Source organism: Lonchura striata, chromosome Z (genome assembly GCF_046129695.1).
Source record: "Lonchura striata isolate bLonStr1 chromosome Z, bLonStr1.mat, whole genome shotgun sequence".
NCBI lineage: Eukaryota > Metazoa > Chordata > Aves > Passeriformes > Estrildidae > Lonchura > Lonchura striata.
The window spans coordinates 11179955-11192025 of NC_134642.1; the positions used below are offsets into that span (position 1 = coordinate 11179955).

The window sequence follows — 12071 nt, forward strand, 5'->3', positions numbered from 1 at the left end:
TGCCCAAAGCATCCTTCTCTCGTCTCTTCCCGCACAATGTATGAGACAAGATTTGGTTAAGGGAGAGAAAAAAGAAAAAGAAAAAAAAAGGAAGGGTGCGGCGGGGATTCCTCGCAGCGGGTATTTCAGCATGCCGGTGGGAGGGACCGCTCTCTCGCTGCCAGCCCGCCCCGGCCCGCCCCGCCCCGCCGGGACAAGTGACAAAGTGTCCGCGCCCGCGGCCGCGCCGCACTCGCACCGCCGCCACCATGACGGACCGCTCCACCTTCGACACCAATGTCATCACCATGACCCGCTTCGTGATGGAGGAAGGCAGGCGGGCGAAGGGCAGCGGGGAGTTCACGCAGCTCCTCAACTCCCTCTGCACGGCCATCAAAGCCATCTCCACCGCCGTCCGCAAAGCGGGCATCGCCAACCTGTGAGTCCCGGGATGCGCCCCTCACCTTTCCGCATCCCCGCGGGCCCAGGGCATCCTGCTGCCTCTGGGGTGGTGGGTATCGGGGACAGGATGGGAATGGATATTTCTTTCACCGGAAAAGCCTGTGAGTAGGGCTGCATCAACCCATCCTCTCGCACAGAGCTGGAGTTAACTCCTTTAGTATCTTGTGATTTTTTCCAAGTGACACAGGTCCTATGACTTTTGAGCAGTGTAAGCTGCCTAGTCTTTGACAAATGTCTGCTGATAATGGAACTTCATTAATACTTTCAGCAGGTGTGGGCAGCTGGAGCCATAAGCCCAAATATACTGAAAGACAAAGCCTAGCGAAATAAGGCTGAATTATTGCTTATTGCATATTGCTTAATATCAATTCATAATTTGATTCTTTGAGGTGTCAAATCAAATTCAGAGTGGTTTTTTTTTCATAGTGCATCATAGCAACTAGAGTTTATGAAACTTTGGATATCTAAGGATTTTAGAAAGTGCACTGGTTAGGAATGGTAGTGTCTGTGTCAGTCAACATCCAGTCAGAAGGATGTTGTTCTGGAGATGCATCAGAAGGAATTTGGAGCTTTTGAAATGTGAAATACCTGAAACTATTTGTAGGTAACTAATCTTCCTGCATATTTTACTTATTAAGTATATTACCAAGTATCTTCATATGCCCAGTTGTGTGCTGGCCAAGGCTTTAGACATGGACTATTTCATTATTTAATGGAAAATGTTGTAAAGAGAAAATTAATTTGCCTCTAAAAGCTGTGCAAAGGAAAACATATTAAGAAAAAAGGCAAAATTCCTCCACTTTATGTATGTTTGAACAATTTTTCTGTTTTGACTTCAGACTGCAGGTACCTGTGGTAATTTTTAATTGTGATGTGCTAGCCCTTTCATATGCCTCCTATATATCAATAGAAACCAGGGTATCCCAGCTGTAATCTGATTTGTAAGCTTAGGGCTCTATTCCTTTAGTAACTTACGTGTGTGTCTGTTGGCAGTTACCCACAGGTTTGGTAACTGTGCCCAAAGACTTGTCTTATGCTCCCCTGCACTGTGGGTTTAACTCTCCATCACCTGCTGGGGTAGCAGGCTTTGGACTCATAAGCCTCCTTGAACAGTTCCTGCTGTGGAACTGCATTTTATAAGCAGTGGTGAGATTTTGCTTTGTTGTCAGGGAATGTGAACAAGTAAGCATCACTGCAATCCATTTCTTTGGACCATCCCCTGACTCAACTATGTGGTTAGTGCTGCTCAGCATGGGATATGCAGAACAGCTGTGGAAGACTGTTCTGCCTTCCCAGCTGCAGGCTCCACGCCTGACACATCTCCCAGGAGTCCTCAAAAGATGAGGTACAGAAGCTGTTTTGCTGCTGTGCCTCCCCTCATAAGCATGGTGTTCCAAATACTTTTTTTCTAAAAGCAATTTCACTGTTGCAAAAAAATATTCAAGTCACTGTAGCAGAGGTAGAGAAAGACAGAGAGTTATGCCAGGTATTTTTCTTTGTCTCATGCATAAAACTGAAGAAATGCATTGCTAAGGTAATGTGTTCAGTGTTACTACATAAAACCTGAAATACCAGTGTTCAGCATAATCAATGAACTGTGGCTGAAAGACCTAAGAGTCACCTGAATGTGCCAAGCTGGCTATTTTTTTTTCCCTTCTAAGAGCTGAATTTCCCCTTTCTCTGTTTTGTGTACTTACAGGATCGCCTACCATAAGGTGTCCTGATATTTCCGTATACCAGATGGTTTGATTCTGATTACCTTGCAGAATTTTATTTGTATTTCTTATTTGTATTTCTCAGCTCTTTTCCCAAGGAGACATTTACTACTTCAAATCAAAACTGAAAACATTAAATCATTAATAGGTTGATTTATCTGTGAACAGACCTTTTCTGCTGCAATTTGCACATCATACTGCTAATCAGGAGTATATTACACACAGAGGATATAGCATAACTAGTGTGGTCAGATTCACATATATATTCATATTTTTTAAAGTATAGATTCATATGTTTTTAAAACATAAAATATTCTAATGAATTCCTAGCTTTTAGGGTATGCAGAGCCTAGAATTAAGGAATAATATGCAGGTCTTAAGAGCTCATTAAAAAGCACAGCTGTTAACTCAGCCTTCACAGCTTGGTCTGTCTGTGTTTAACTATATTTACAAAGTACTGAAAAGTGATTTGTATTTCTCAGCAACTTCTACATATGCAAACACAGCTAATGTCTCAGCAAGAATTCACTGGCCAGTAAATATAGAACAGGTTTGGAGAGCTGTAATGTCATTTGAAAGTAAAGTATGTTTATAGGAGGTTTTAGAGGTATAAGAAACAGAACCCTTTAGAAGATGCAGTGCTCTGTTCTCATGAAATGTTCTCTTTTGCAATTGCTCTAGCTATGGAATTGCTGGGTCTACCAATGTGACTGGAGATCAAGTAAAAAAGCTGGATATTCTTTCCAATGACCTGGTGATTAACATGCTCAAGTCATCCTTCAGTACATGTGTTATTGTGTCTGAAGAAAACAAAGATGCTGTGATAGTGGAAACTGAAAAACAGGTCAGTAACTTTAAAAGTTCTCCTTGCTTGATTTCAGATCAGCCTGTACAGGTGTACTGCTCCACATCCAAAGAAGTAAAACTGAATTAAAAGTTTCAGAAAACAGGTACTTTCCTAAATTGGCAAATGAAGGTAGAGGTGATGGGTGGAGAGAGTGTTAGTCAACATTTGTTCTTTCTGTCATTTCTGCTCTCCAGACTAGTGTTTGTTGGTTTATTTATTTTTTATGTGTTGTTCCTCCCTACCTTCTTTTTTTCCCATCTTTTTCTTATTGTGGGGAAAGCATTTCATTCATCCCTGTCTGATCTCTGGAACTATGCTCTGAGTCAGTCAAGCCTTTTTGAAATGTTACTTTTTGAGTGGGACACTGATGAGCTGTTCTCTGCAGGTCAAATCTTGAGGTCTTTAAATCACAAAAATTCTCCTTGAAGTCTATGAAAGACTTAGCAACAATAAAACAAAAGCATTTGCTATATTTTTTTATTATTATTTATATTCACAAGCCTGCATGCACTTGTGGGATAGTTCCTATTTCCCAGATAATATTTTGGTCTGATCATGTAAAAATCTGAGTAAAAATTTAGTAAAAACAAACAGCAAAAACATAATTTCGAAGTATAATAAAAATTGCGTTGTTTAGGCAGGTTTTTTTTTTTCCCCTGTTGAGAAATCTTCAAAATTGATTTTCTAGGCTGTTGATCTCAGATTCAGTCAAAGAGAGAAATGGAAAGTTTCTAACCAGGCAGAAGCCTGAGAAAGTGCTAAAAATAATGTAAATAAAGTTTTTTATCTCTCTTGTTGTTCATATGGTTTATAGTTAAGTCCTACCACCGTGCATCATGCACTCTGCACCAAGTTGTTTGCACTTCAGGACCAATAGAGTTGGTCTGCACGAAGCCTTGTATAAAGAGCGATGCATTTTGAAATAAATCAGAGTTCTATTCTCTCACCTTCTGGCTCAGAATCTCCTCGTTCCTGTCCTGCCTCAACAGCGTCACTAGGCATTGGATTTCCTTAAATCTGAAGAAATAGTCTCAAATATCACTGGGGGGAGTCTGCGTATTAATGCTTTTCTAAACTAAATGTAAGCTAATACACTGTTTTTATCAATGCATACCAGGAATTCCTACTTGCAGAGTAGAGCACTGCTGAACTTCAATTAAGTTTCTGACATGCAGGATAAAATCAACTGAAAAACAAATAAACACTGCTGTTACACACTATTATTAAGACAACTATGAATAAAATGAAGGGGGAACAAAATATTTAAAAGGTACAGTTTGTTAGCTTTTCTCCTGTACTGTCAATTTCCTATATATACAGGATTCTATAATCCAGCAATAAGGTAAAGACTTCTTTTTGATCCCCAAAACTCAGGGTAAGATTAGACCATTTCAGAGCACAGATAAAGGAAAATGTATAGTTTAGGCATGGCAGCCATTTAAAGAGCTTTTATATACCTCTGTAGGTAGAGGTAAAATATAGTTTTTAGCTGAACATGAAAAAGGCTTATCTAAATTTTGTTTTTCTCCTTACTGTTGAGAAAGACATTTTGTAACCAAAGAGAAAGTGCAGTCTAGCCTAGATGGTGGATATGAGAGGATTGCCTTCAATTCCACAGATGAAACTAAACCAATAAAAGTATTCCCCCCCTTTTTTTTTTTTTTTTTTTTTTTTTTTTTTTTTTTTTAATTAAAAAGTATATGAGAAAACTTCACTTTTCCTGTGTTATCAACTGCTATGTACTTTAAAGATTTCTCAGGTTCTGGTTTGGCACAAATCAGAGTTGTAATCAAGGGTTGAAATCTGGGAATCTGGGCCAAAGAATTGCTGACATTTGAATTTGGTTCCTTCACAATCAATAAACGTATTTTAGCTTATATTGCTGTGTAAGTCTCTTAGAAAATTTGCCAACTGATATGTTTTCATTTAGAGGAAGTGGATAAACACTATCACTAATCAAGTTCTCTTTTTTGTGTTTTTTAGGGTAAATACATAGTCTGCATAGACCCTCTAGATGGTTCATCCAATATTGACTGTCTTGTTTCCATTGGGACCATCTTTGCAATTTATAAAAAGGTAAAATTCTTTCATGTAGAATATGAAAGACTATTATTGTGCAGCCATAATATGCAGACAATAAAATCTAACTAAACTTGTTTATGAAAGAGACTCAAGACCAGCTTTAAGTTAAATCTAGTATTTCACAGACACACGGATTTGAATTTGAATTAGTCTCTTAGAAGAAGAACCTATGTGTACATGGAAGCCTAGCTGATATTTAATTTGCCAGCTGATGAAATTACCCCTTGGAAAAGATCATGTCTTAGGTTTCATGAATATTTGTGTTGAGGCAAAATACCACATGGTTGTCATCTACTTGGGGAATGTGCTTTCAGGTTTTCTTGCTCTCTCTACTAATAGTTCTGTTGGCCTGAGGACAGGCTTCAAAAACAAACCAGAGCTGAAACATGTCATATGCATTTGAAGTGTCTAATTCAGTCTGAAAGGCAGAAACACTCTCTGAAGGAGGTTGAAATACCAGATTTACAGGTCACAACATAGGGAAAAAAGCAAATCAGATAAAACACACCCAATTGTCCATTTTGATCACCTTTTGTATATTGTCATATATCTCAAAGTAGCTATTTTCAACCTCATTTTTGTGTGAAGCAAAAGAAAACAAAAAAAAATCCCAGGTACTTTTGATCAGCTTTGAACTCTGTGAGTCATGTTTCATTTCTTTTCAACTGTGCCTCTGAGTTTTCCTCTGAGCTATGTTCATCATGACTTACAAGGAGGAGCATAGCTCTTTATTATCTCCTTAATCCTTTCCTGCTTCCTGCATTCCTGCTAGGCTTAGTTAGAAGTGCATTTCTAGATCAATGTGTTTGTATCCTGTATATAATTTGTATTAGTGCATCCAGTAGGAATCTTAGTTGGGGATCATGACAACATTTCTGTCACCACATGGCATGGATATGGAGCAGAAGACTGTCCCTATCCCAGAGTTCTGTCATGTACCAGCAGAAGAAATTAAATCAAATTGACTATACTCGTTCTAGGTGTCCCCTAATGAACCTTGTGGGAAAGATGCTTTACAGCCTGGACGTAATCTTGTGGCAGCTGGTTATGCACTCTATGGGAGTGCCACCATGCTGGTACTGGCAACTTCTGCTGGAGGTGTCAACTGTTTCATGCTGGATCCGGTGAGAATATACTCTGTTCCTTTGTTTCTGTATTAGGGATTGCAAGGCACTGTCTATAAGCCTTGTTTGTCCCCAGGACAATCAGCCAAAGGAGCAGTTTTCAAGGTAGCATGAAGGAATGAAATACAAATGCACTTGTTCTTATAACCTACCAGCAGTAATGTCAAGAGACTTGTATTCCACCTGCCTGGTGCAGTGGGGCCATGTGTGACTGAACAACAGGAAGACAGCTCCATCTGCAGAGCAAATACACAGCATGTGCTATCATGTGATATTTCAAATCAGCAGTTTTCTCCAGTACAAAATACTCTTTAAGTCTAATTTGTCCTTTCCTTAATACTAGGACTTTAGTAAACCAGAGGAGCATAAATATTTAACCTTCTTCTGTATTTTGAGATCCCACCATGGTGTGTAAGAGTAAGTGAAGTGTGTGGGTGATGTGATGTTCTAGCATGCATTTGCCATGAGCTTTAAAACAAAAGTCATGTTGATCATAGCAGAAAGTAGTTTGCTTTAGCAGCCTGTTTCTTTGTGATCAGTCAGGATGACTCCTGCCAGTCTTAAGTTTTTATCACCTGCAGTGATCAAGCTGCAGGAAATATAACTTAGTACTCTCTGTTTAGCAGCAGCTTAAATAGATGCACATATTTTTTACTTTATTCAAGCAACAGATCTAACTTAGAGCATGCATGCATATTATTTTGTTTACTGTTAGTACTGACTTGGAAATTTACTTTAGAGAAAACTAAACAGACTGGCCCTTGGTCACATGCTTCCAGTTAAACAAAGCTAAAAGGAACTGGAGTATCTGCAGCTATTTGAAGATGTTTATGCATTGCTTCAGCCAGTACTCTGTTTCCAAACTCCCTAGAGTTCTGAAACTTATATTGCTCTAAGTCTAGAAAAATAATGGAGAGATAAACAAATCTACAAATAGCATTTTTTGGGCATGGAAAATAGAGAATGCTTGGAATGGTAGTATGAGGAAGCTTGCATGATGACAGGATTCATGCTCTGTCTGTATTTTATGTATTAAAAAATAGACTCGCATGTAGACTGCAAAGACTACTATATTGTAGGTACTGAATTATTTAAAAAATTGGTAGTGGTAGTAAGTTTTTATTAAATTGTGTATTTAAATTGTGTATTATTGGATTTTGCCTTGGCTGGCAAATAAGTGAGCAATAATGTTAATAAATATTTTTTCTTTCTTATGGTTAGGCAATTGGAGAATTCATTTTGGTGGAAAGAGATGTGAAAATCAAAAAGAAGGGTAACATCTACAGTCTCAATGAAGGCTATGCTAAATATTTTGATCCTGCCATCACAGAATATCTCAAAAAGAAGAAATTCCCTGAGGTAAAAGATCCTGTTTCAGAGAAACTTTCTGATGGCAAACAACATTCATGATTTACAGCTTTGTGATAAATCACTCATTCTCTCATGAACTGTTCAGGGCTTGATTTCCTCGCCTGTCTATTTAAAATATAACTTGATGTATGATTGCTAATGCAAGCAGCAGTTGATAAAACCAGATATTTCAGCATTCTCCAATACTGTGCTGCGCCTCATTTGCATTTTTTTCCTTTCTTCCCTTTTTCTTTTTTTGAATCTTTTTTCCTGAATAAAGACTTGAGTAATGGTGCTGAAGGCAAAACTGGGCATTTGGTAATCAAGCAGAGAGGAAATCTTGTCTGGTGATGAATAAATTTGATCAACATATGTTGTATTGCTGCTTCCTTACTGCAGCATCTGAGTAGCTGGAGAGCAGCGTGGAGCTGGCAGTGGTGACACGAGCTGTGTCCTAGGAGCACCTCTCGTGAAAATCTAGTGTAGTTTCAAGGCCTGCTTTGTGTTTGTGCAACTTCCTAGTGACAGGAGGCCCAAAGCTCCAAGGAGTGCCCGTAAAAGGTTCTCATGCCTTACACATTTCGTCACTGAAGTCATTACACTGGCAGTGACATGTGAACACCTACTATTGTTAAGTGTTGGTGTCCTGTCCTGACTTCCTTATCTTGCTTTGAAAGAAGATTGATGTTTTCATCATTCGTCTTTGCAGGCCTGTTGTTTATGTAGATATTAAAATGTACTCCAGGGAGTAGAATAAGGAAATAACACCAGAAGTCAACTATTAACTTTCTTAACAAAAAAAAAAAGCAGAAGCTGGCAAAAAATTGTTGGAAGAAGTAGGAAAAATCACTTATTTTGCTCTTCAATTATTTTCTGCTAGAAAAGACAAGGCCACAATATCAATTCCTAGCATTTGAGTTTTTGCTTCTGGAAATGCAATGTTTTCCAAGTGTTAGAGCCAGTGAAGAGTTGGGATACATTTTCTGGTTATGGCACTACTGCCCATCTATGCTGAAGTCTTCTGTTATTCATTTTCCTTGGATTTTCCTAGTTAGAAAATGAAGAGGATACTGACATACCCTGCAAAACTACTTTGAGTATTATCAGTGAAGCATGCTATGGAGATGAAAGATGTTAGAACTGCTAAAGAGCCATGTGGGGGAGGTTAACCTGTTGTCCTGTACAGTTTCTTTTATTGGAATGTTTTTCTGTAGGATGGCAGTTCACCGTATGGTGGGAGGTACGTAGGATCTATGGTGGCAGACGTGCATCGCACACTGGTGTATGGAGGAATCTTTCTGTATCCTGCTAACACCAAAAGTCCCAAAGGAAAGGTAAACCTGAATAAGCCTGGTTATAGAAAATACTGTATGATCTAGGTGTTTCACTATCAAGATCAATATTTTGATTACAGAGCCTGTGTTTTGTAATTTGGTAACTTGTATTTCTTGTGTGGGGGGACATGGCCATCCCTTGCACGCTGTCACAAGTGACAGCAGCCTGTTGTCAGACACTTTTATTCTAGGGCTGCTGCTCACCTGTCTCAACTGCAGTGACTTCTCTGTCTGCAAACATATCCAGCTTGTGAAATGTACCAGGGGGTGGGCTGCTCAAACAGGCATATCAGCCAAAACTGGTGGTTCTGGTCCCAGCCAAATAGAACATTACAAAGCAAAGAATCTGCATTACCTTGACATTTTTATCAGAAGCTAATTTGTAAGAAACCTAAATGTTGTCAATCCATTGGGAAAATCTTGGGAAATGGAAAATCTTTCCATTGTGAAATCTGCATCTTGTGCGTGGTAACAGGACTTCATCTGTAGGAACTCTGCCTGGCTGCATCTGCCAGGACAATGGTCAATCAGGGAAGATCACGCACTCACAGGCTGACAAGGGGACTGTTTATTCAGCAAAGACCTTTGATCTCTTTTGTAATTCTCCGTAAAATACTGCCTCAGGTTGCAGATAAAAGACAGTTATTCATTAGAGAAACATAGTGGCAAGCTCAGAGCTCATGTTTTTCTTTTCACTTTTACATGGCCTTATGTGGTCTGCATAATTAACAGTTGTGTCTTAACATACAAGATTTGTCTCTCCGTAGATAGCCCAATGCCAACATGGGCTAAGGAGAACACACTCAGATTGGGGAAAATCCAGCATTCACTGTGTTTTTAAAAGAAAATCCACACAATTTCATTGTTGAGTCAATGTTTATGTGAAATAAAGAGTACTTAGGATATTTAAAATCACATGCCAAATATATTTGCATGTCATGTTTTTTGGCATTGCCTGGCTTGACTTCTGCCATTTTTACTTTTCTAGCTGAGACTTCTCTACGAATGCAATCCTATGGCTTTTGTTATTGAGAAGGCTGGGGGCATAGCTACAACTGGTCATCAAGCTGTACTAGATATAGTGCCTGAGGATATCCACCAAAGAGTGCCTGTTGTCTTGGGGTCTCCTGATGATGTGAAGGAGTACCTTGAGATAGTCAAGAAACATTCAGCTAAGTAAACAAAGCTTGCGGAATTCACTGTGCACAGGGGATAAAATGTCTTACAGCTGAACCAAAGAATATGCTGCAATACTGTGAGATTGAGCTGTCTGACTTCGGTAGCAAAAGAGCAAATGAGCCATATTTTCATAATATTTTTTAAAGTGAAATCTTGTGCAACTGCATTGTGCAATGAAAGGCATTAAAAGATTGCATTAAAGGAAGCATTAAAAATTAAAGCAAAGGAAAAATATGTTTTCTTTTTCATGTATCATTTGTGGTTACAGAAGAGCCACGTGTGCTGCAAGGAAATACTGTGTTGCATTCAATATCTAAGGGGGGTAAATAATCTCACCTTTTTTAGACGAGCTACAGACTATCAGAGTATAGCCAACTCTGTCCTCTTTTAAAAGTCCTGGGAAGAAAACTCAGCTGCCTCTTACAATGAGTGACCTTTCCTAGACCAGTGTCTACACTGCAGAAATTGCTCACTGTACTTCAGTCTGGGTTTACTGTGATGGAGAATTAATGTTTGTGAAACACGGGAAGTAGTGCATGTTAATTCTGACACATGATGTTAATAGTGCTGATTGTCACTCTATCAGATCCAGTTACACAAGGGTGGAAAATGACATTTTAGTGTGGAGGGGTTTTAATGGGATAAAGAGTATGTGTAGACAGCTCATACATACACAGTTTCTGCTGTGATGAGCTGGCTATCTTTGCCAAAAATTAACCTTCTTACTTGATGAAAACATGAACTTGTGTATTGCTAGCAACCTCCACCAGATGTTCTTTGTGCTATTTTAGGATTGGGGATTACCATGGAAAAGGATTCTGCTGTGCAAGCAGGAGGCAGGTGCAAAGATCCCTCTAAAGCATACTGACATTTAATATGCTCATTCAGACCATACGGCTGGGAAGAGCTCTCTAGGGCTTGGGGCTGTCCAGCACTGTGTTTTTGAATCAATTAGAATCAGAAAATCTTTGCTATTTCTCACTGCCCACTTACCTTCACCAAGCTCAAAGTAAGGATCACATGGGTGTTGCTGTGGGTAACCTGCCACTGAACACTGGCTCAGTTCATGGTCTAGGGGTGCCATGAGCTATAAACCTGCCTGCCTGAAAGCTTTGCATCTATCAGTGCAGGTGGCCTGACTGAGTATGGTTCTTCTTGTAGAACAAGAGAGAAGTACAGGGAAGCTGAAATCCAGGGTGCAAGGGCATTCTCTTTGAGGACTCAGATAAAAACCTGAGGATCCTCATTCTGACTGGTTATGCTGGGACATTTGGAGGCACACAGGCAAACCTTAGACAGTTGTATATATGCATCTGTTCTCCAAACTGATGGGGCGAGATGTTTCTGTCAGGGACTGAATGGCCTAGTTTCTGCTGAAAATGTCAATTCTGATGAGGCTTTGCTAATGGAGGCAACTTTCAGGGACCTGAACACTTAAAAGACTGAGAGTGCTGGTAGTAGTCAGTCTGGACTACAGTGCCTCAGTGGTCTGTTATCATGAGTCAGCAGACAGAATCCACAGCAATGTTTTTTGCCTGCTCACTGCAATTCCTTGTCTGTATTCTGCCCTCAATCTTTACAGGAATCTGGACTGCATATATCTATTTTTAATACACCCTACTGACAGCATGTAAAGGTTATAGGAGGAAAGTCAATACTGTCCGTGTTTGCTAGGTCAGTACTCAGTGGTTTGGTTTTGCCTGTGGGCTGACATTTCATATTTAGCATTTTACCCATTGTGAGATGGGTTTATCTTCTAACCAGTAATGCATAAGGCCACATTTGAGCAACATCTCTGGCTAGCCACCAGTGGGGAGAACTACTTAGCAAATTACTTCCATATCCCCCTTTCCAGAGCTCTCCAGTACAGAGTGGGAAGGTGGATTTGTCACAGGGACTGCTGTCAGCCCCCGCAGCACTTTTACCCACTGCACTCCTCAGAGGCTGCATTGTGCCCTTTGGTGAAAGGTCACTGGCTCCAGTTTCAGCTGGCGCCATC

At 39.7% G+C, this 12071-nt stretch overlaps 1 protein-coding gene across 1 annotated transcript; it reads left to right on the forward strand.

Moving 5' to 3' along the window:
- Positions 1-208: 208 nt before the first annotated feature.
- LOC110471011 (fructose-1,6-bisphosphatase 1) lies at positions 209-10304 on the forward strand. Its single transcript, XM_021531141.2, has 7 exons — positions 209-418; positions 2838-3000; positions 4987-5079; positions 6066-6209; positions 7431-7568; positions 8774-8893; positions 9882-10304. Exons 1-7 carry the CDS (start codon positions 249-251, stop codon positions 10071-10073), a joined length of 1020 nt encoding a protein of 339 aa, XP_021386816.1. The 5' UTR covers positions 209-248; the 3' UTR covers positions 10074-10304.
- Positions 10305-12071: the final 1767 nt, after the last annotated feature.